Source organism: Muscardinus avellanarius (assembly GCF_963383645.1).
Source record: "Muscardinus avellanarius genome assembly, chromosome: 6".
Lineage (NCBI taxonomy): Eukaryota > Metazoa > Chordata > Mammalia > Rodentia > Gliridae > Muscardinus > Muscardinus avellanarius.
Window position 1 is genome coordinate 46,212,697 of NC_137791.1, and position 25,818 is coordinate 46,238,514.

General features: G+C 36.7%; 1 protein-coding gene and 1 pseudogene across 4 annotated transcripts in view; one reads left to right on the top strand and one right to left on the bottom strand.

The window, feature by feature from the left end:
• The window catches only part of TBCK (TBC1 domain containing kinase), a gene marked incomplete at both ends in the record, with an annotated part of 182,059 nt that overhangs the window by 99,825 nt on the left and 56,416 nt on the right, over positions 1-25,818 (top strand). For all 3 annotated transcript variants that reach the window (XM_080697944.1, XM_080697945.1, XM_080697946.1), the window contains 2 exons: positions 1,030-1,191; positions 9,439-9,614. In XM_080697944.1, the coding sequence (XP_080554070.1) occupies positions 1,030-1,191; positions 9,439-9,614 (338 nt within the window). The remainder of the gene's footprint in view (positions 1-1,029; positions 1,192-9,438; positions 9,615-25,818) is intronic.
• On the bottom strand, positions 12,561-13,244 carry LOC308264408 (cleavage and polyadenylation specificity factor subunit 5-like; annotated as a pseudogene). Its single transcript has one exon. The product of its transcript is annotated as a cleavage and polyadenylation specificity factor subunit 5-like (transcript).

Genomic DNA, 25,818 nt, shown 5'->3' on the forward strand with positions numbered 1-25,818 from the left:
GTAAATATGTAATACTTTAGTCACAAACATTAATAGAGTGGACATCCTTACTTAAATATGGTATATGTGATAAGTGAAATCATGTATGAGGCAGATCTGGATTTATTGGCCTATAAAGATCCACAATATAGCCGGGCGTGGTGGCGCACGCTTGTAATCCCAGTACTTGGGAGGCAGAGACAGGAGGATCGCACAGATTCAAAGCCAGCCTCAGCTACTGAGTGTGGCTCTCAGCAAGCTCCTGTTTCCAAATAAAATATAAAATAGTTCTGGGAGTATAGGCCTGGAGGTAGAAAAGCTTCTGGGTTCCACCCTCAGTAACACACACACACACACACACACACACACACACACACACACACATTAATAATTAAATGAAAGTTATTAAAAATAAAAAAATTAGCCAGTATGATTGTGCATGCTTGTCATACCTGTGATAGGGAGGCTGAGACAGGAGGATTGCAGGTTTGCAGCCAACCTCAGCAACTTAGAACGATTTCGAAATAAAATAATAAAATATGGCTCAGGATGTAGCTGAGTGGTAGAATGCCTGGGGGTTCAAACCCCATACCACAAAATAATTTTTAAAATTTAGTTAATTATTAATTTAATTAATAAATGTATTTATTCTATATTAAAACTATTTGGGTATTAATTTAATAAAGTGGTTGTTTATAATTCATAATTAGACATAACCTTACTGAAATTAAAACAATGTCAAAATTCATCTATGTAAATAAACTAGTACAAATAATTTAATTTTAAAACCCTGGGATAAATATTGTGAATGATATATACATACCATGATAATAATGGAAGTTAGAAAATATGATCTATTTGACCAAGTTGGTCATTAATTTTTAAGAGACCTTAGAAAGGTATAAATTTACAAAGTGAAATATTTTACAGAACAGCTTAGTGATTTTTGTTCTTAAATTATACTGTAATCATATATCTAGTAAAGCACATTGTTATTATTTTATTATTTTGGCTTTTTAAATTTTTAATTATATTTAAATCATTCTACAGATGTGTTTCCACTGCACAAAATTTTCCATCTCTGGGATACCTTACTACTTGGAAATTCCTCTTTTCCATTCTGTATTGGAGTAGCAATTCTCCAGCAGTTAAGAGACCGACTTCTGGCTAATGGCTTTAATGAATGCATTCTTCTCTTCTCTGACTTACCAGGTATAGGTCTAAATAAATGGAATCACTAAATGTAATTTGATTGTAATATAATGAAATATTTTTTGCCATTTGCAAAAATAATCCTTGAAGCCTTCAGAATCTTTTTTACTTGGACTTCATTATCAATCTCTGGATTCTTTTCCATATATGTTGCTTCTGTTGCTGACCCAACATCATAAATACAAAACTGGGTTATACACTCTGGTTTACTTCTGTCACAATAATACCACCAAAAGGGTAAAAGGTTAAGGGTGAGGAGAGTAACATATTTCCCCTTTTTCTTAGGACAGAGCTGTTTATCTTCATCTGGTAGAAAGTAAATAAAGGGCAATTGGGAAGGTGTTTGAGAGTATATGTTTATATAAAGATGGTAATTCACATGGAACCTTGCTCCCTCCTAGCTACAGTAGCTTGCTAGCAATTTGACAATTTGATGAAAGGAAATATTATCCTCTTTAAGGATTAAATCGAACTTCAGGGAAATTCTATGTGGCATGGAATAAAAGATAGCAAATTAAGTTTTATAGGGTATTTACAGTGAGGATATTTTAAATTTAGGGGTTGAATGCGTAAATGTAAACATGGATAGAGACTATACATAGTCACTATCCATAGTCTTGATGCTTTTGTGAAAAAGATAAAATAAATGTGGTTATATAGGATGTACCTAAATCTGTAGAGAGAAAAAGGAAAAAAAAAAAACTTTGCAAAAACTTAAATGCATTTTAGGTGGTAAAAGTACTTTTCTCAGGCCGGGCATGGTGGCGCACACTTGTAATCCCCGTGCTTGGGAGGCAGAGACAGGAGGATTGCACAGGTTCGAAGCCAGCCTCGCTGGCTTAAGAGACCCTGTTTCCAAATTTAAAAAAATATATAAAAATAGGTTTGGAGTGTAGCCCGGAGGCAGAAGGGTTTCCAGGAAGCCCAGTACCACCAAAAAAAAAAAAAGTACTTTTCTCATGGTATTTCATTGGCTCCATCCCTTTTTCTGATTTTGTTCCTGTTCCTCATAATTTTGGGAAAGCATGGGGTACTGTTGATAAAAGGAACTCTTTTTACACTGTTGGTGGGAGTGCAAAGTATTTCAGCCGCTGTGGAGATTCCTTAGAAAAATGGAAATATACCACTCCTGGGTATCTTTCCAAATGGGTTGAAATCAGAGAACTACATTAACATATGCATACCCATGTTCATAGCAGCACAGTTTGTAAAAGCCAAAATATGGAACCAACCTAGATCTCCATCAACAGATGAATGGATTGCAAAATTATGGGAAATACACACAATGGAATTCTATTCAGCTATAAAAGAAGAATAAAATAATAGCATTTGCAAGAAGATGGAAGGAACTGGAGAACATTATGTTAAGTGAGATTAGTCAAGCACAAGAGAAAGGACATATGTTTTCTCTAATATGCCCAAGCTAGGGAGTAGTGGTAATACCAGAGGGACTCCAGATGATGGAGGGGAAATTTCAGCGAAGCTAGAATGGAAGGATAGGAGAGGAAGAAAGCTGAGGTTGTTCAATGGAGGAGCTACATACGAATATGTGTAATAGCATAAATACAACATGATTAACCTGGACACTCTTCATTTGGAGCGGGGAAGGAAAATGGAGGAGGTAGGGGGCATGAAGCACAATCTAAATGTACACCATTTTCAATATGTTCAACTTAAAATAAAATATGGAAGAAAATTTTAAAAATTATCAAAGAAATAAACTTCCCTGAAAACCAAAGAACAAAAGATATTAAACACTCAGTTCAAGAGGAATTAGAAACCTGCTGGCTACTCTAATTTTTATTTTTAGTATTTGTAACTGTATCATCTGTATTTGTAACTGTATTTGTAATTATACCATCTCTCTATTGAAAAATTTCAAAACTTTTTGGAAAAAAAAAAGAAAAATACTTTGGAATATTTCAAACTTTTCCTTTCTTCTCCACCCAAAATTAAAAATATCACCATCAGCTAATTTATTTCTAATATAAACAAATAATAGTTTAGTGTTTTCACTTTTCTGTAAACCTATGAAAAATTATGAGGTTTTTTTCCTTTTGGTTTGAACAGGAACAAAGAAGCTAGTTTCACAAATTAAGAATACTGTCTGTACCCTACAGATGTTTTCTTGTCATTCCCAACTTGCTAAAATAAACAGAGGATGATTGATTAGGATTAAAGGAATTTTGCTGATCGGTTATAAAAATATGTATTCTAAGTGCTGATTTTGCATTTTCCAATCTAGCAATTTCAAAGCTTTTCCTATTTCATACATAACTGTTTCCATTAAACAGTGGTGACAGAGTCTATTTTAACTTCACAGACAGACTAGTGGTAACTCTGCTTTTCCAATAAAATAATTATTTCTGAAATCAGAAAATAAGAATATAAATCTATTATAGCTTATAGTTTAAAAAATAAACTTTACTTACCTTTGAAAACAGGTTGCTTTCTATTGATATAAATTGCCAGCATTGGATTTGTCTTATCTAGCATGAATGCTAATGGGTAGATATTATATGTCTTAGATATGGAGTAACCTTTCAGTAATCAAAAGCCTATATGTTATACTTATAAATAAGGTAGCAATATAAAGAAGGAGGAAGAAAACATAAATAACTAGGTAATTATTAATAAATTACTCTTATTTATTCTTCCATTATTATTACCTGGAGGAATGAACTCCAAAGCAAAGTATCATTTATAACTACCAAAACCCATTTATACTCAACACCTAATGACAATGATGTGTTTTTTAAAGTTGAATGACATATTTCTATCTTAATTAACACCATAGGGAAAAAATCTAACATTATATAGTATAGTATTAAAAGCACCTACTTTGTATTTACTTTATAGATGATACAAAAATAGAATGAAGTTTCTCTATTAGTTCAAAACTATGAAGGGACTTACACAATATTACAAATAATGAGCAGTCAAGAGACATTACCCTGTTGTTTTAGGCCTTAAAAATAAAATGGTAAGAGTTTTATCATTTGAATTCACTGTTATAATATTGGTTTAACTGTATGAAGTACCCATTTTGTCCAGAGCACTTTGTTCAAATAGGAAGGAAATGAACTAGTTATAATACTAGTTCAAACTGGTTTCTCTACTTAATTTCTCAAACTATATACAAGCAAAAGAGCCAGTGTCTTTGCCAAGTAATTATATATGTGCTACATTTATACCCCAAGTTTAAATTTTATTTTAGAGATTTGTAACTATAAAAACAAGAGGCTCTCTAGGGTTTCAGTTAACCAGTTCTTTCATTTATGGATAAATGTACATAGCATAAGGTTACAATAATATTTATGTGTAATTTTCTAATTGTAAACCATGGCACAAACTATTAAAGCTGTAAAACTTGATTCAAGTATAACTGACTATAGCTAGTAGGCTACTAATTTGTGATCTCTTCGTTAAATAATAGTTGTAATGGTGATGAGTTCTACAGAAAGTAATAGGAGTTTAATAAAAAAAAAACACAAGAGGAGTTAGGAAACCTTCCCTAAGTAAGTGTTATTTACAGGAATATTCTAAACTAAGTGTCATGAGGAGTGAAAAAGTGGAGAGGAGAATTTTCTGGACAGGAAACAAAGTGCTAAAACGTTCATAATCAGTTCATGGAAGTCCTAAATGGCTAGAGCAATTAGAACAAAAGGAAAGAGTCTAGAAAAGAAAATAGAGACAAAGAAGTATCATGCAGGATCTTGTAGGTTGTGTTTTATATATATATATATATATATATATATATATATATATATATAGAGAGAGAGAGAGAGAGAGAGAGAGAGAGAGAGAGAGAGAAATTTTGTTCCTTTTCAGTGTCTTTGAAGTAGTGAAAAGTATTGTTGAAATCAAGTGTGAAACTGAATCCTGTATTGATATTTGTGGAATATTCTTGTCTTTGTACATCCTTGTCAAGGAACTACATCATAAGTGACACATAAATGCTCCTAATCATCAGTAATTGGTTTTCTTCTGGTGTGTAGTCTAATGTAGGATAGAGAACTGATCTGGTGTAATAGCAAACAACTTATAGCATATAATTGTTCAGCTAAAGTTTTGTATTGTCAAACCTGTAAGATTGATGCCATTCTACCTGAAGCCTAAAATCTAGTAATTTTTTTCATTGTCTGCTTGTAGCCACATGGTGTTCCTGCATGTCTGTTTCTAAGAACATCTTATTGGATTGCAAAAGAACAGGCATAGCAGACTTTGACTATAGTCCTCCTCTCCCACCCTCCCACAACATTAGGATATTATGTATTATATATAACATTATATATTAATATATTAACATTAGGATAACATTTATATACTAACATTAGGATCTAGATGATATATTAAATTGTTTTTATTTTAAAACTGGTTAAGGATAAATGAGAAAATACTTGCTTTGTTTTGACTTGCAAGGTGTGCACAGTTATAGTCACTGAAGGAAAAGTATGAAAAATTATTCCCAAAATCTCATTAGATTATGCAATTGGAAATTTTTAAGTAGAAATATAATTTTATATTTTTTTTTGAAATATGATTCTACTTGTAGTATGAAAGATAAATTGAGAACCTCTAAAATTCTGCATTGGAAAGAGAATTGTCCAGGGATAAATTCCAGAATGTGTCAGAAGATGTAGCAGGATGCAGTGGCTTGTGCCTGTAATCCCAGTACTGGTAAGGCTAAGACAGCAGGATCACAGTTTTGGAAGAAGCCTCTGCAACTTAGCAAGACCCCATTTCAAAATTTAAAAAAAAAGGGCAAGAGGTGTAACTTGGAGGTAGAATGCCACTCATAGGTCTAACACATAGGCACAGGTAAAAAACTTTATCAGCAAGAACCCCAAAGACACAAGAAATTAAAAGGAGAATCAGTAAGTGGGGTTGCATTAAACTGAAGAGCTTCTATATAGCAAAGGAAACTATTAAGATCCTCAACAGAGAACCAACACAATGGGAGAGAAAACTTGCCAACCATTTTTCCAGTAGAGGACTAGTATCTAGAATATACAGAGAACTCGAAACTCATCACTAAGAAAACAACCCAATCAAAAAAAACAGAGAAGTGAACTAAATAGACACTTCACAAAAGAATAAATTTAAATGGCCAGTACATGTATAAAAGAATGGCATCAAACTAAAAAGTTTCTGCTCATCAAAGGAAACTATCAAGAACCTAAAGAGAAAACCTACAGAATGGGAAAAGATCTTTACCAGCCACCACTCTTATAGAGGGATAATATCCAGAATATACAAAGTCGCCAAGTAAACAACCAAATGACACATCAAGGACCTAGAAAAACTGCAACAGTCTAATCCCAAAGCCAGTTAAAGGCAATAAATAATTAAAATCAGAGCAGAAATAAATGAAATAGAGAATAAAAAAAATTCAAAGAATCAATAAGACAAAAAGCTGGTTCTTTGAAAAGATTAATAAGATTGACAAACCCTGGTCAACCTAACCAAAAGAAAGAGAGATCAACGCAAATCATTAAAATCAGAAATGAAAAAGGAGACATCACCACAGTGGGGAAATTCAAAGGAATATATATATATATATATGTATAGTAGTATAAAAATTTATACTCCAGTAGACTGGAAAACGTGGAAGAAATCTATAGAGTTCTAAGTACATAGTTTTAGCTTTTTGAAGAGTCTCTTTTGCTTTCTGAGAGCCTTACTTTATTGCTGAGGGTGGTCTCAAACCTGTGATTTTCCTGCCTCAGCCTTCCAAGTATTGAGATTATAGGATGCAGCAACACTCTGGCTTCATCTCAACTTCTTGAACTTCTAGGATCTTTCTGTGATCTCTTTACTTCCCATCAGGAATGTTGGCCTCCTAAAGAGCTATAGTTCCAATAAAAACACAAAAAATTTAAAGTTGTAAAAACCTTTCTATATACATGTCATCTCTTCATCAGATATGCTTATATTTCATATCAGAGAAAGAAAAAATCTGTGGAAATATTTTTAAAATAATTTAAATCAACTAGATTTAATCTTCACATAAAAACTCAATTGGACATTTCTGCACTAAACTCAAATTATAAGAGAAGAGAAAAATCCCTGACTTGATACTGATACATTTGCTGATTATTTTATATCTTACTTAATTAATGACCATAGTAGTTTAGTAGTTGTAGTGAATCTATATCTGAACTTTAGGTTAGTAGTTGTAGTAAATCTACATCTGAACTTTTTATGTACTTCTTCCCAACCTTTTCCCCACATCCTATGTTTTACTTTGCAAAGATAAAACCATTATCAGAATAAATGGGTCGGATTTTTAAATAATGAGATATGTTTTATTTCATGTTATTTATTTCATGTTATTCATGTCAGTTTCCTCCAGCAAGGCCCCAAATAGAAGTGGGCTCTACCTATTTTTTTCAATATACTTTTATTGGTGCATTGTAGTTTCACTTCATAATGCAGATCAGAATGATAGGAACATATATACACACAGCATTTGGTGAGCTTCCCTCAGGTCCTTTGCCGCTCAGTCAAGTTGACAACCAAGATTAATCATCACATGCACTGTCCACCAAATCTACTTAGTGCATATTTATGTGTAAGCCCTTCATTTAAAAAAGGAAATAGGAAATGTTTCCTTGTAATTTTTAACATCTGTTTTCTTCATTTATCGCCTAAGCTGCCCTTTTGTCAAGGAAATAAGAATAAATGTCATTTGTTTGCTTTAGGAATACAGAAAGGGAAAAGCTTATCAGTGCTAAACTCCATCTCAGTACAGAGTGTGTGTGTGTTTGTGTTTGTTTAATGGGGGATTCAGCCCAGAGGCTTCTATTTCTGAACTATACTCCCAGCCCTTTATTTTTAATGCTTTTGAGTTTTTTCTTTTTTTATATTTTTTTATTTATTTATTTATTTATTTATTTATTTATTTATTTTGGTGGTGCTGGGGGTGGAACCCAGGGGCTTTCTACCTCCAGGCTATACTCCCAGACCTATTTTATATTTTATTTGGAAACAGGGTCTCACTAAGTTGCTGAGAGCCTTACTAAGTAGCTGAGGCTGGCTTTGAACCTGTGCGATCCTCCTCTCAGCCTTCCAAGTGTGGGGATTACAAGCGTACACCACCATGCCCAGCTATATTTTATTTTTATGTGGATCACATTGAAAATGGCATACATTCACACAGTGCTTGGTGCCCTTGCCACCCCTCCTTCTCTTTCCCCCTCCTAATAATGAGTGTCCAGGTTGACCATGCTACAATTCACACTTATACACCATTAATTAACCTCAGCCTTCTTCTCCTACCCTTCCTTTCTAGTTTTGCTGAGTTTTCCCCTCCATTATCCGGAGTCCCCTTGGTATCAATAATACTCCATAGTTTGACATATTTGAGAAAACATATGTCCCTTCTCTTTCGGTGCTTGGCTGATCTCACTTAATCTTGATCTCCAGGTCATCCATCTTTTTGTGAATTACATAATTTTGTTTTTCCTTATTGCTAAGTAGAATTCCATTGTGTGTATTTCCCATAATCTTGCAATCTATTCATCTGTTGATGGAGATCTAGGTTGGTTCCATATTTTGGCTTTTACAAATTGTGCTGCTATGAACATGGGTATGCATATGTTACTGAAGTTCTCTGATTTCAACCCCTTTGGAAAGATATCCAGCATTGGTATAGCCTATGGTGGATCTATTCCCAGTTTTCTAAGGAATCTCCACACTCATCTCCATAGTGGTTGAGCTAGTTTACACTCCCACCAACAGTGTAAAAGAGTTCCCCTTTCCCCACATCCTGCCAGCATTTGTTGTTATTTGACTTTTTTATGCTTGCCACTCTGATTGGTGTTAGATGGAATCTTAACGAAGTTTTGATTTGCATCTCCCTGATGGCTAATCATGTAGAACATTTTTTCATGTATCTGTTGACCACTTGTATCTCTTCTTTTGTGAAGTGTCTATTCAGTTCAGTTGCCCATTTTTTAAATGGGTTATTAGTTTTGCTAGTGTAGAGTCTGAAATAGACAAACATGTATATATATATATGTAGATGATATTAATGAACCACACAAGAACACATCTATATATTAACATGCATGTATATTTATTATTCTAGTCATTGATATACTGATTAATATCTACATTTTTACTAGCATCTTTTCCATTTAGTTATCATCTTAGCCATATTTGCATATGTACATTTAGGAAATACTGTTTTTATATTAACAAAGCAATCCAAATTATATATGTACTTTAAAATTTTTTTTCTAGAAATTGACATTGAACGCTGTGTACGAGAATCAATCAATCTGTTTTGTTGGACTCCTAAAAGTGCTACTTATAGACAACATGCTCAACCTCCAAAGCCAACTTCAGACAGCAGCGGAGTCAGAAGTACAGCACCTTATTTCTCTGCTGAGTGTCCAGATCCTCCAAAGACAGATCTGGTACGTATTTGCAGATTTAATTCACAAATTCTAAAGAAGATGGATGTTAATATACCCTTATATCATTATCATATTTTCATTTATGTCCTTTTTTTTTTTCCTTTGGTGGTACTGGGGATGGAACCCAGGGGCCTTCTACCTCCAGGCTACACTCCCAGACCTATCTTATATTTTTTTATTTGGAAATAGGTTAAGCCAGCGGAGGCACGATCCTCCTGTCTTAGCCTCCCAAGCGTGGGGTTTACAAGTGTATGCCACCACGCCTGGCCGTTTATGTCCTTTTAATGGTGCTATTTTCTATCATATGATTATATTCACACAGGTGTTTATAAAACATCTTTATTTATTTGGACATTACAGTTAGGGAGATTGTTTTACGTATTCCTCCAAGTAACACATTTTGTTCTCTGTGAAATCATAATATATGCTTATGCAAAAACTTATGAAAAATGAGAGATTACAGGAGCAAAGGAAGAATTCACAAAGATAAAGAAATGCTGAGAGATTTTAATATAATAGAACTTATTGCTTGACAAAAGAAATAACATTTTAAAAAACTATGTCATTCTGGTTTTTCAACATTGTCCTTCTTAGTGAACAATTGATAAATACAGTTTGTCAACCACATTTTCAGTTAAAATAACTCGTTTCAAATATTCTAATATTACCACAATATCTTATTTACATGAAATTGAATTTCAATAAATATGCATATATAGTTTTGCCAACACCATATTAGCCTATTGAACGGGCTGCTTTTTTTTCTAGAAATTTGTCAATTTCTCTAGATGTTTCATTTTCTTGGAGTATATATAGCTTTTCAAACTAGTTTCTGATAATCCTCTGGATTTCTACACTGTGGTAATACCTCCTTTTTCATTTTTTATCTTTGTAATTTGGATTGATTTTCTTTTTATTGGTTAAATTGGGTAGTGATTTATCTATCCTGTTAATTTAGTTCCTATTTTTGTCCTGTTTCAAATTCAGTTATTTGTTTCATCATGTTGAGAGGTATGAGATTTTTTATATGTTCTTGATATAACTTATCAGAGATGGCTTTTATGTTTTATGTGTTGTCTTTTCACTTTCATGATAATGCCTTTTGAAGCACAAAAGTGTGCAAACATATATACTTTTATTAATGAATTATGTTCTGGCATCATAATGTAGTTCAGAATGATCACTTGGTGATCTTCTACCCCTCCATCCCTAAACTCTCTCCTTCCCCATACAGGATTTTGAGGTTGGCATTGGTTTTCTCACTTATATACATAATATTAATGTATTTCCTTATTAATTCTCCCTCCCTTCACCACCACCTTCCCCTAGATCACCTTTCTTTCTCCACTGGGGTTTCTGTTTTATTATCTAAAGTCTCTCTTATATCCTGATTACGCCCTAGCTTCCACATATGACAGAAAATATATGACCTTTCTCTTTCTGTAACTGGCTAATCTCATTTAACATGTTTTCCAGGTCCATCCATTTTCCTACAAAAGTTTTTTGTTTTGATGACATTCAGTTTTTTACTTGTTTCTCTCTTCTGTTGGCCTTTATCTCTAGATAATTAGATTATGATTTGGGGGGGGGGGTTTGCGGGGGTGGTACTAGGGGTGGAACCCAGAGGCTTTCTACCTTCGGGCTATACTCCCAGACCTATTTTATATTTTATTTGGAAACAGGGTCTCACTAAGTAGCCGATGCTGGCTTCGAACCTGTGCGATCCTCCTGTCTCAGCCTCCCAAGCACAAGGATTACAAGCATGTGCCACCACGCCTGGCTTGATTATGATGTTTTTAAAGGTAGATTTCTGAGTTTTTTGTACTTGGACCTAATTTAGCTTTATTTATCTTTAATATTTTTCATCAAATTTTGGAAGTTTTCACTCATTGTTTGTTTATATATTTTTCCTTCCCATTTGTCGCCTTTCATCAACTCTTATTATCTAGATATTGGTATGGTTGATAATGCCCTAAGTGTGGTTTAAACTATCTTCATTTTTATTTATTCATTTATTTTTCTTTCTCCTCCCCTCTTCTCTTCTCTCCTCTCCTCTCCTCTCCTCTCCTCTCCTCTCCTCTCCTCTCCTCTTCTCTCTTCTATGTTGCCAACACAAGCAAACTTAAATTGATCCTCTTGCTTCAGCCTCCAGAGTTTCTAGGATTAAAGGCAAGTGTCATCATCAAAATATGTTTTCATATTTTTTCTTCTGCTTCATATTTTTTCTTTCTGCTTCTCAAACTGGTTAATTTCAGTGGATCCATTTTTATATTCACTGATCTTACATCTTTGACATCATGCCTTTTGCTGAGCCCCTGAATTTATTGATCAGTTCTATAAGCCTTTTGTTTGAGTTTGTTGAGATATCTAAGTATAATATCATATCATCTGCAAATAGAGATAGTTTTAGTTCTTCTTTTGCTATTTGTTCTTCTTTGATTTCCTTTACTTGCCTTATTGCTCTGGCTAGAATCTCAAGTACAATATTGAAAAGGAGTGGTGATAGTGGACATCCTTCTCTTTTTTTCTATGGGCAACTCTTACAGTTTTTCCTCATTTAATATGATGTTGTCTGTGGGACTATTGTATATTGCCTTTATGATGTTGAGGTATGTTTCTTCTATTCCAATTTTCTACAGTGCTTTTAGCATAAATAGGTGTTGGATTTTGTCAGATGCTTTTTTAGCATCTATTGAAATTATCACGTGATTTTTTAAAGTTCTGTTTATGTGGTGAATTACCTAAATTGTTTTGATATGTTGAACCAAACTTCCATTCCTGAAATGAATCAGACTTTGTCATGGTGTATAATTTTCTTGATGGCAATTTAGGGATCAAGAAAGAGATAAAACAAAAAAAAACTTTTCTACGATGTTTATTCTTCTACACTGGATATAGCTGTGCTCACAGAGACGGCTTCTTTTTACTTCTCCTCTGCGCAGAAATTCAGTTGTATATAAAATTGAACCTGCTTAACAGCTGAGGGAGACTAGAAATGATGGGTCCATATCCTGGTGCATTGTCATACAATTCAAACAACGGTGCAGCTACCAGCTTATAATTTTTAGGGACTGCAAACAAGGCTTTCTCTTGAAGTTGAACCAGAAACAACTTCTTATGTTCCTTAGGCTTTGTAATATGTGCAGGAATATATTGGTACTGAGGAGGTTCAAAGTTTGGTCGCCACCAGTTACCAATGCAGTCGTCAATGACCCAGTCTTGCAGGACTCCATCCTGACGACCCAGTATCTCTGTCATTAAGCGTTTTAATCCTTCAACTTCATCTTCTCCTGGATTAAGTTCACCACCAGGTAATTTGAAGAAAGTTGTTCCCAGCTGAAGCAGTAACACATGGGGTAGCCGGTGCTCGTGTACAATCAGAACCCCTTCGACAGTCCTCCTCATTCCAATTTTGTCAAATTCCTCCCTCATGCACTGGAATCTGGCTGCAACAGAGCTGTCCTTCTCATAGAGGGGGCTCTTTTGTGCCAAAAGTGTAATTGGTAAGAGGGTACAGGTTGATGGTGCGCTCCAGGGTGAGAGGCTTGGTCTGCTGGATGTACTTGTTGCCAAACTGGTTGACCCCCGGGGCCAGCCGGTCTGCGAGCGATTGGGCGGTACTACAAACATGCTGGCAAGCTCTGGCACTGGCTGCAACGAGAAAGCCAGAAAGTGGAAGGCAGGGGTGACTCCCCATGCAGGCAGCGGTTAACTGCGTCCCGCTCAACAGCTGCCACCGGCCATTAACCTGAGAGCACGAGAGGAGGCGGAAGCACGCCGGAAGTAAATCCGGTTTACTATGATTTTTGTTTGTGGAATTTTTTTTGTCCAGATAATCAGTCCATTAACATAAGGTGTTGAAGTCTACTACTACTGTTGCAGTAGAGCTTTTGTATCCTTTTGGATCTAAAAGTTTTGTTTTTGTTTTTTTAATAAAATTGAGTACTTTAAAAAACATTAGGTACATATAGATTTATAAATGTTATATCATGTTGGATTGATATTTTGATCATTATATAGTAACCTGCCTTGCCTCTTCCTAACAGTTTTTATGTTTTGTTTTAGTCTGTTTCGTCAGATATAAGTATAATGACGTCTGCTCACTTTAGGATCTATTTGTTTAGAATACCATTTTCTATTCTTTCATTTTCAGTGTGTGTTTGTCTTTACTAGTAAGGTTCTTCTGTTTGTTTGTTTGTTTGTTTTTTGGTGGTACTGGGATTCCTGGAAACTCTTCTGCCTCCAGGCTACACTCCCAGACCTATTTTATATTTTTATTTGGAAACAGGGTCTCTTAAGCCAGCAAGGCTGGCTTCGAACCTTTGGGATCCTCCTGTCTCCGCCTCTCAAGCGCAGGGATTACAGGCGTGCCACACCCGGCACTAGTAAGGTTCTTTTTTCTTGCTTTTTGATGTGTAACATATAGTTGAACTTTGTTTCTTTATCCATTCAACCAGTCTGTATCTTTTAGTTGCAGAATTTAGTCAATTTCAATTTATATTTAAGGGGTTTTTTTGATAGGTAAGGACTTACACCTGTCATTTTGTTGCTTTTCTTCTAATTGGTTAAATATTTTTGGTTTACTGGTATGGTGGTCATGAATTCCTTAAGTTTTTGACTGGCAATTATTTTGTTTCAGTACTTCCCTCTTGGCCTGTACAGTTTCTGCTGATAAACCTGATATTAGTCTAATGGGGAGATGTGACTTGACATTTTACTCTTGTAGATGAAACTTTGAGATGTGACTTGACATTTTATTCTTGCAGATTTTAGATTTTTGACAGTTTCACTGTGATATGCTATGGCAAAGATCTTTTCTGATCATCTCTGTTTGGGATTTTATAATCCTCTGCATGGATGCCCTCCATGTCCAATATATGTCATATTTCCCAAGATTCGGGAATGTTTCTATTATTTCATTGAATAGATGTTCTATGCCATTAAATTTTTCTCCTTGCGTTGGGATATTCCAAAACATAGATACTTGATTATTCAGTGATGTCCTAAAGATCTTGTGTATCTTTTTTCTTTCTTTCTACCTTCTTTTCATTCCCTCCTGCATGCGCTCGCACGTGCACGCACATACACACACACACACACACACACACACACACACACACACTTTTGTTTTCTTTCTTGTATGTCTAGGATATTTCAAAAGATGTGGCTTCGCCGGGTGTGGTGGCGCACGCTTGTAATCCCCACACTTGGGAGGTGGAGACAGGAGGATCATGCAGATTCGAAGCCAGCCTCGTGCGCGCTGGCTTGGGAGACCCTGTTTCCAAATAAAAATGTAAAAAAATAGGTCTGGGAGTGTAGCCCGGAGGTAGAAGGGCTTCCAGGAACCCCAATACCACAGAAAGAAAGAAAGAAAGAAAGAAAGAAAGAAAGAAAGAAAGAAAGAAAGAAAGAAAGAAAGAAAGAAAGAAAGAGAGAGAAAAAAGATATGGCTTCTTGTTCAGATAATTTTTCTTCCACTGATCTCTGCTTTTGACAAGGCTCTCAACTATATTTTTATTTGTTCTTCATTTCTAAGATTTCTGTTTGGTTCTTTTTCAAAATCTCTATCCCTTTGCTGATTTCTCATTCATATTCTGCATTGTCTTCCTAATTTTATTTAATTAGTTATCCATATTCTCTTGGATCTCATTGAACTTTGTATAATCATTCTTTCAAATGCTTTATCAGCTATTTCATCTATATTGATCTTTTTGGGTTCTGTTGCTAGAGTTATGTTTTTTTATTGATACAGTTATTTAGTGTTTTATTATTTCTCATGTTCCTACACTGATATTTATATATCTGGTGGATCAATTATCTCTACCAGTTTTATGGGGTATCCATCTTGGTAAGTAGCTTTCTCCTGAAGATATGTACTGGGGTGTTGGTTTTTAACACATGTTGATTTTGTTTCTAGTTGACCATCATGGGTAGTCTCCATATAATTTATTTGGCTATGATTAATGACTTTGGGCAGAGAGCATAGTATGGCAGAGTCAGAGAGACCCACTGTCTCTCTGGGCCATTCAAAAGTGGGGACACTCTAGCAGTTCAGACAAATGTGGTACTGACAGCAGTAGGTGTGGGTAGCTTACTGTGTGGCTACTACTACAGTGGGCCTCTATCTAGCAATGGGAGTTTCCTGAAAGCCCTCTGGCACTGACAGTCACAGCAGTAGTGAGGGGCCTGAAGCACTTGTCCTTTGACCAGATAGTGATATAAGCCAGAAGCTGCTTGCAAGAGTCAGGGAACCCCCTCTGTGGCACTCACAGCCATTCCTAACTGCAGTGCATGGTCACATGGTCAGACAAGGTATGAGGACCTGGTGTTGGAAGGAACCATGCAGATAGGGTGAGAACATGAGCCGTGGTGTTCCTCTTTTCTGACAGCAGTGCATGGCTGTGAGTGGGACTGTGGCTGGCACTGAGCAACTTCCTCTCAGTCATATTTGGCTATGCATTGCACAGGGGTAGGTCAAGGACTATAGACAGAGCATTCCTCACTCCAAATCCTCAGCTATAGTGTGTCCCTAAGATCAGGAAATACCCAAAGCCATGTAGTTGCTCCAGACCCTCAGCTGCATGCGTACCCGGCAGAAGCAGGAACTGTGGTTTTTCCTCCCTGCTGTCATGAATAAGCTCTTGAGTGCAGTGCCAGGGGAGGAGCAACAGGACCCTCATGCACACACGCTTTCAGTGCTGGCATTGGACTGAGTGCACAGGTGGCTGGCCAAACCCTTGGTGTCAGAGGACAGGCAACCTTATATTTGGTCTCCAAGGGGAGTGTCCTCCATTCTCCTCCCTGTGGTAGTGCCCATTCTCTACAAGGTAGGGCATGCAGTGAACTTAGGTCACAGTCACTTTCCGGAGCCAACTTGAGTTTCAAGGCAACTACTCCCAAGCTTATGCAGAGCAGGTCTGTGGAGTGACAGAGATAGGAATACACAGGAGTTTCTGACCTTGAGAGCAGTGCACACACAGTTGATGGCTTCTTTCTCAAGATGCCTCCTGGCTCCTGGCTGCTTCTGGTATTCACTGGGAGATTATGTAAGATCTTATTTCAAAACAGGGCTACTGTGCAAATTTCAGGTTACTTTTCTATGTGGTCTGCAAGCATATAAGGATTGTGAAACTTTTCAGTAGCTACGATTGCCAGTGTCTGCACTAATAAGAGTTGCTGGCACTCTCTTTTACCCTTGTCTCTGCAAAGGGGAGACACCCTGTATTAGTCAGCTTTTCTTGGTGTAATCAAAATACCCACGAGAACAACGTGGAGGAGAAAAGTTTATATTGGCTAATGTTTTCAGAGGTTCAGTCCATATACAGTTGGCTGACTCCAAGGCAGAAACATGGTGGCAGGATGTGTCAGAGGAAATCTGCTTAGAGCAGCTAGGAAGCAGAGTGGGGCAGGAAGTAGCCTTGGGTAAACACTGTCATCAAGGCCATGCCCCCATCTACCTCTCCAGCCACACCCTCCTACCTGCAGTTACCACCCACTAAGGCCAAATTGTGAATTTCATCACTGGCCTGGTCTCCTCATGCCTGTAACCCTAGTACTTAGTAGGTTGAGACAGAAAGATTACAGGTTCAAGCGCAGCCTCAATGTAGGAAGACTCTTCAGCAACCTAGCAAAATCTTGTTTCAAAAATAGAAAGTAAAAAGGGCCAGGGGTGTAGCTTGGAGGTAGAATGCTCCCAGGTTCAATCCTGAGTACCCAAAAAAATTATTTAAAAAAAAAAAAACAGCAGGCATGGTGGCACACTCCTGTTATCCTAGTACTTGGGGGACTAAGACAGCAAGTAGTGAGACTCTCATCAACCTAGCAATACCCTGTTTCAAAATAAAAATAAAATAAAATAGGTCTGGGAGTGTAGCTTGGAGATAGAATGCCCCTGGGTTCAGTCCCCCATAACACACACACACACACACACACACACACACACACACACACACACACATTTTTTAACTCATCTAATGGATTAATTCATTGATGAGGTTAGGGACCTCATGATTCAGTTATTTCACCTCTGAACATTTCTGCATTGCCATCATCTGTATTTTCTGGGGGACATTCCAGATCCAAACCATCATTATCCCCCTCCCCTGGCTGTGGAAATGAGGTATTTCTTTCTGTGATGTTATTTCTGAAACAAAGGTCCACTTTCTCTTTTGTTGATTTACAGTGCTTCTCCCATAGTTACACACCTCAGAATGTATCTGTACATTTGTTACTGTGGTTCTTTATAAAGAAAGGGTGAGTGCTGAAGCCTCTCTTTGCCATCTGGTATCCTCCTTCCAAAAGACCATATCCTAGGCCACAAGTAAATTTGAGTAAGTTCTAAGAAGTGGTAACATTATAGGCAACATTATTTTAATATGTTTTTATTGTTGCATTATAGTCTCACATCATAATGTAAATCATGTTGACAGTGACATACATGTATGTATACAGTACTCAGTGCCCCCCACCTCCCCATTTCCCCCCTTCCAAATACAAAGTACTGAGATTGACATTGATGCATTCATATGTGTACACATAGCTGATGTGTAGTATTTCCATTAATGAACCTCTATCTTCCTCCTCTCTTTCCCAGGCTCCACTTAGGTTTCTATGGAAACCCGGTTACTCCCTAATTTGCACATATTAGAAAAAGCAAATGACCCTTCACTTTATATGACTGGTTAATCTTATTTAAGATAATATGTATTTCCCATACTATTGTAATCCATTCATCTGTTGATGGACACCTAGATTGGTTCCATAATTTGACTGTTGTGAATTGTGCTGCTATGAACATGGGTATGCATATATTACTGTAGTTTTCTTATTTCAGCCCCTTTGGAAAGATGCAGAGGTGTGGTGTAGGTGGATCATATGGTGGATCCATTCCTAGTTTTCTGAGTAATCCTCTACACTGATCTCCATAGTGGCTGAACTAATTTGCAGTCCTACCAACAGTGTAGAAGAGTCCCAATTTCCCCACATCCTTGCCAGCATTTATTATTTTTTGACTTCTTGATGATTGCTATCCTGATTGGGGTTAGATGGAATCTCAGTGTAATTTTGATTTGCATCTTTCTGATTCCTAAAGATGTTGAACAATTTTTCATTTTCTCTTGGCCACTTAAATCTCCTTGTGAAGTATCAGTTCAATTCAGTTGCCCATCTTCTATTCGGTTTTTTAGTATAAAGTCTTTTAAAAAGTCTTTGTATATTAGATATTAGTCATCTATCAGAGGGATAGCTGGTAAAGATCTTCCATTCCGTAGGCTTTCTCGTTAGACTCTTGATGGTTTCCTTTGATGAGCAGAACCTTTTTAGTTTAATTCCATCTCACTTATTAATATTTTTTTAATTTCTTGGGCTTTGGGAGTCTTATCAAGGAAGTTTCTACCTGTCTCTATATGTTGGAGTGTTGAACCTATGCCCTCCTTTTTCTTTTTTTTTTTTTTTTTTAAGTACTGGGGATTGAACCAAGAGCCATTCTACCCCCGAGGTATACCCCCAGCTTTATTTATTATTCTTTATTTTGAGATATGGTCTCACTAAGTTGTGGAGGCCTCAGTAAGTAGCTGAGGCTGGCCATGAACCTGCTATCCTCTTGCCTGAGCCTTCCAAGTACTGGGATTACAAGTGTGTGCCACCACACTCATTCTCCTTTTTCCTATTTAATGGTCTTGGCACTTTTTTCAAAATCATCTGACCTTATATTCAGGGAGTTATTTATGGCTTTCTTTTCTGTTCCACTGGTCGATATGTCATTATTGCCAGTAATACACTATTTTGTTTACTATAGCTGAAATAAGTTTTGAAATCAAGAAGTATGAGTTCTTCAGCTGTTTTGTGGGTTTTTTTTTTTTTTAATTCTTTTGGATATTCTGGGTCCCTTGAAATTCCATATGAATTTTAGGCTAGGTTTTTCTATTTTTGCAAAAAGCACCATTGGAAGTTTTCTAAGGATTGCATTGAATTAATAGGTTGCTTGAAGTAGTGTTGACATCTTAACAATAGTAAGACTTCTAATCCATGAATATTGGGTATATTTTCACTTGTGTGTTTTTAAATTTTTCAGCAATTTTTTGTTATTTTCTTTGCACAAAATTTTTACCTCTAAAAATTGGGTGATTTCTAAGTACTTTTGCTATTTTTTTATGCTATTGTAAATGGAAATGTTTTCATACTGTCATTTTCAGTTTGTTTAATGTTAGCACATAGAAATACAACTGACTTTTGTGTGTTCTCTTTTTATCTTGGTACTTTGTTCAATTCATTTATTGATTCTGATAGATTTCTTGTGTAATCTCTAAGAGGTTCTACATATAATATCATAAAGTCTGCAAACAGAACTAATCTTTCTTTCCTCCTACTTTGAATGTCTTTTATTTATTTCTCTTGCCTAATTGCTATGACTAGGACTGCCATTACTACACTGAAAATAAATAATGGAGGCAGGCATCCTTGCCTTGTTTCTGAACTTACAGTAAAAACTTTCTGTCTTTTATCATTGAGTGTGTTTGCTCTAGTATTTTCATAGATGGCTTTTATTATGTTGAGATAGTTTCCTTCCTTTCATAGAAAGTATTTTGGCTAAGTGTTTTTATTATGAAAGGGTATTGAATTTGGTACTGAATTTTATTATGAAAGGGTACTGAACTTAACTGAAGTGTTAGTTAAGTTGGTAACATAGGGTTTTGTTTGGTTTTGTTTTCCTTCACTATGTTAAAATGATATATTGATCAATTTTCCTATGTGGAATCATCCTTTCATTTCAGAAACCAATTCCAGATTATTTGGTTTATAATTTATGTAATATCCTGATAAACTTGGTTTGCTTGCATTTTGTTGAGATTATTTTATCAGTGTTCATAGAGGATATTTGATCTTTATTATTCTTGTTTCTTTGCCTTTTTGTATCAAGTAATGCTGGTCTCATAGAATGAGTGGGGAAGTATTTCCTCTTCAGTTCTTTGGGGAAAGTATAATATGAACTGTTACTGGTTTCTTTTTAAATGTTTGGTAGAAATCACTGTCGAAGCCTTCAGGTTCAAGAATTTTCTTACTCATGAGATTTCTTTATTACTTATTCAGTCATCTTATTAGTTGCCGGTCTACTCACATGTTCTATTCCTTTATGATTTAGCTTAGGTAGGTTTTGCATTCTAGGAATTTTCCCATTTCATCTAGGTTATCATATTGTTACCTGACTCCTGTCTTACTTTCCACATTCAGTCAATCAAAAATCTCTGTTTATTAATCTTTCTACTTCTCATGATCTCCGTTGCCATTAGTTTAATCAAGTTCACCATAGCCTTTTGCTTGCTTTTCCACAATTTTATAACCGATCTCACTGTATTCATTCTTGTTTCTCTCAAATCTGCTTAACTTACCAAGCTCTTCTATCTGTATCTCTTTTTTCTATGTGATAGCATAGAAACTAGATTTTTCTCAGCATTAGAAATATCTCTTTATACTTATGCATTAAGAATTTTGCTTTGCTTAACATAATATCTGATGCAATGCATTCTATTAATAAAATTATAGTACGATTTATTCCCTAGTAGTTTTTGAGTACATTAAGAAAAGAACAGTTCTTTTCTTTGGGTGCCCATGTCCTAATCCAGTGGCTAAGAAATAATACGTTCAACAAATAATGTATATTTGGTTGAAGTAATGACCACAGGTAATGTTATACTAGTTAACTCTCAGTTGTACAAAAGTGTCTGGTTAATTAATCATAGTCCCTAATTCATCAAAAATAGTATAACTCTATCTACTTTTTCTTTCATAACCTCCATTGTATTTTTAACTTATGTATGTGTTTGTTTACTATTTACTCCCTCATCATACTGTACTCCAGTAGAGTAGTGTCTGCCTGAGTGTCCAGTGTATAGTAGATAATAAATATTTTGAATGTATTTTAAAAACTTAATTCCAGTTACTTAATGTTTTAATCTTTTTGATGTGACAGTATATCTGAGAAATGATCCTCAAAATCTTCTATTTGCTGAAAATGAATATTTGAGTTTCCATTCATGCTCCATACCTATTAGTCAATCTCAGAGAGTTGACTTCTAGAATCTCTGTTCCTATTAAGGACCTCAGATTATTCTTAAAATGACACATGTAGGAAAAGATTTAGATGTTTATTATTATTATTATTATTATTATTATTATTATTATTATTATTGTTAGTGGTGGCACTGGGGGTGGAATCCAGGGGCTTTCTACCTCTGGGCTATACTCCCAGACCTATTTTATATTTCATTTGGAAACAGGGTCTCACTAAGTTGCTGAGAGCCTCACTAAGTAGCTGAGGCTGGCTTCGAACCTGTGTGATCCTCCTCTCTCAGCCTCCCAAGCACGGGGATTACAAGCGTGCGCTACCACGCCCAGCAAGACTTAGATGTTTATAATTTTAAAATAAGAATAGAGGGTTTTTTTTCAAAATGGCAACTGAGGGACACAGCACTTCTCAGTAGCTGAAGCAAATAAAGTTTAAATACTTAGAAAGCAGTGTCTAAATCAACAAAATAAATACATACCAGGAACCAAAACACATCCAGTTACCTCGGCGGAACCCTGAACTTGAAGAAGAAGAACAAAGATCGGACACAGGACCTGCTGCAGATACAATCGGAACGCTGATCGGAACGCCGATCGGCGGGCTGCTTTTGCAGGTGCCCGAGGAGCTGCCTGCCCGATATTCCCGCGGAAAGATAACCCGGGACTAAAAACGGACTTAGGACTGCATCTTAAGCAGCGAGCAGCACCCACATCGGAATTCTATGTTATCACCAGCGACCAGATCACAACTGCATAGAGACTCCCACGGATTCCTGCACCAAGTCAGGTACCTGAGGGTGCCCTGGTAAGTTGGGGTCCTAGCGTGTGCGCAGCCCCACCCCCCAGCACGGGCCCAAGCCTCAGAACCGAGCACTCTCTTCGCGCACCTTGCCTGCGCCACGGTCCCCTGCTAGTAGTCAGTGCCTGTACCACTGCCACCCCTAAATTGGAGCCTGCTTGTGTGTCTAGCCCCTGCCACCTTGCCAGAGCCTGCCTTCTAGGCTGCGGAAGCCCTGTGTGACCTGGAAATCTCCTTGGGGCACCCCCAGCTTCTACGTCCCACGGGAGGCAGAGACCATTGCTGGACACCACGCACTGGACCCTTGAGCACCTACCCTGCACCCCTGGCCCACCGCTGGGTGTTTCCACCCTCCTGTTAGCCAGATGCTTAGTTCTAAGTGAGAACACAGCTCAATACACCTTGGAAGAGCATACCAGCAGCAATAGACAGCTGCATCTACTCTCACTTGGGTCCAGTATTAGCAGCGCATCCAGCCTGCACTCTCGGAATAGGCAGAGCTCTGGCAGTAAGTGTGGGCATCCAGGAACCAGCATCCATTTGCCCAGGGTACATCTTGGGACCACACCGGCTAGCCCAGCTGGAATTTCCAGAGACACAAGAAAATCCATCGGGCCACAATATCTGCACAGGACCTCAGGGGGAGGTTCCAATTATACTTTGGTCATTCTCCACTCCTGCTGCAGGGAAGCACAGGCTGGAGGCTAGGGTGTGAGTGCAGAGGTGCTGACCACAGGTTAGAATTTCGCAGAACCTGTGAATTGTACAGAATCAAATAACAGTGAAGCCAGGCATCCGGACACATAAACCTAAAGCAGCTAAAGGAGAGAAAGGTGTCCAAACACCCAGAGTGACCTAAGAAGATAAAAATAGAGTACAAAGAAAACTAAGAGACATTGGATGGTATTCTGAAAGCTACCAAAGCAATCAGATACGCACATATTATATGGACCTGAACCCATAGGCGTAAATAAGGAGGACTGTTTGTTTTACTTTTAATGTGGATGTTTTGTTTTATTTTGCTTTTACAGTGCTTTTGTTTTGGTATGGTTATTGCTGTTTTATTTTTTTTTTCGTTTAACCCACACTTCTTTTACTTTAACTTGTTGTTTTATATATTTATATACATTGGATAGTTTGCCTTATTTTTTTATTTCACACAGCTGCTACTTCCTTTTATTTTATTCTTGTTCTTTTTTCCTCTTTCTTCCTCTTTCCTTCCTTTTTTTTTCATTCTCCTCCTTTGATTGGTTTTCCTTCCTTTTTCTGGGATTACATAATAGTCTTGGTATCTTGTGTGGATTCTTTTTTTTTATGTCTGTCTGCTCCTTCCGTAATCCCTATTTACAAACCTTCCCACACTAACCTACATACTTTTCTCCCCCAAAACTTTTCCCCATAATATACCTCCTGGTTTAATACTCAAAGTATTTCTTATATCCATAATTACTGTACTAACGACAAGAGTCCTAGTAGTTAACTCTCATTCCTAGCAAGTTATTACCTGATCATACTTAAAGTCTTTCTCAACCTAACATATCCTCTACCTAATCCAACTCCTTTACCAATCACCCCAGCTCCTTACACATCACCCGCCCTCAACACTGGAAAGGCTCTGCTGACTAGCCAATACCCCTAAACTCCTAATATTAAGATTTGACTAAGCACATTACTCACGAACGATGGTTAGAAATCAGAAAAACAGGACAGAGAACGCTATAAATATGAGAACCAGGAATTATGAAGAGACAGCAGAAATCACGAATACTGACCTACTAGAAATGCAAGAAGGGGAGTTCAGAATCTTGATGTTCAATATGATGAAAGGATTTAAAACGAGTATAGAGGAGGTTAAAGGTGAATTAGAAACACTAAAAAAGAATCAGAAAGAGGTCTGGAATGAAATGAAAGAGGCAATAAGTGAAATGAAGACAGCAATAGAAAGAAATTCTGGAAGATTAGATGAAATGGAAAACAGAATATCAATATTAGAAGACAGTACATCCCAAACCGAAAACACAGTCAGCGATATACAGAAATCTTTACAGCAACAAAACCTAAACATCCAGCAATTATGGGATAATATGAAGCGCCCTAATAGGCATTGAGGAAGGGATAGAGGTACAGACCAAGGGCATCTATAATATCTTCAAGGAAATAATCTCAGAGAACTTTCCAAATATGGAAAGAGACTTGAATCTTCAAGTCCAGGAGGCATGCAGAACTCCACTGAGACAGGACCAAAGAAAAACCACTCCACTCCACATAATAACCAAATTGACCAGCATAGAGGCCAAGGAAGGAATCTTAAAAGCAGTGAGAACAAAAGGACGGGTGACATATAGAGGCAAAACAATAAGAATCACCCCAGACTATACAACCCAGGTCAGGAATGCTAGGAGAGACTGGTACTACGTGATTCAGACCCTGGAAGAAAATAACTTCCAACCAAGGCTCATCTATTTAGCAAAACTACTATTCAAGATCAATGGGGAAGTCAAAGTCTTTCAGGATAAACAGAATCTCAAAAAATTCATGAATTCAAAGACAACACTAGAGAAAATTCTTAAAGAAATAAACCATAAGGAAGAAAAAAGAAGCAGACTTCAGAATCAGAGAAGAGAGGAAGTTAATAAGTGGGCCATTTAAGTAAAGAAGAAAGATCACACCACCCAAGAGTAGACAGAACACAAAATGGCAGAAAACAAAAATCATATTTCAATAATATCTCAATGTCAAAGGACTTAACTCACCAATCAAAAGACATAGACTGGCAATGTGGATTAGGAAACATAATCCAAATATATGCTGTCTGCAAGAAACTCACCTCACAGCCAAAGACATTCACAGGCTGAACGTGAAAGGATGGAAAAAGATATACCATGCCACCAGTGACCAAAAAAGAGCAGGGGTAGCAACCCTGATATCCAACAAAACAGATTTTAAACTAAAACACATCAAAAGAGACAAATCAGGGCACTTCCTTTTATTAAAAGGAACAATACACCAAGAAGATATAATGATAGTAAATATTTATGCCCCAAATATGGGTGCAACCACATTTGTAAAACAAAACCTTCTGGACATAAGATCCCAAGTAGACCCAAATACAATAATTCTGGGAGACTTTAACGCCTCTCACACCACTGGATCGATCTTCAAGGCAAAAGATGAGTAAAGATGCCTTAAAACTAAAGGAAACCATAAACCAAATGGACCTAATAGACGTTTTCAGAGTATTTCAACCAGGAACTACAGAATACACTTTCTTCTCAGCAGCCCATGGAACCTTCTCCAAAATAGATCACATCCTGGGACACAAAGAAAATACCAGCAAATTCA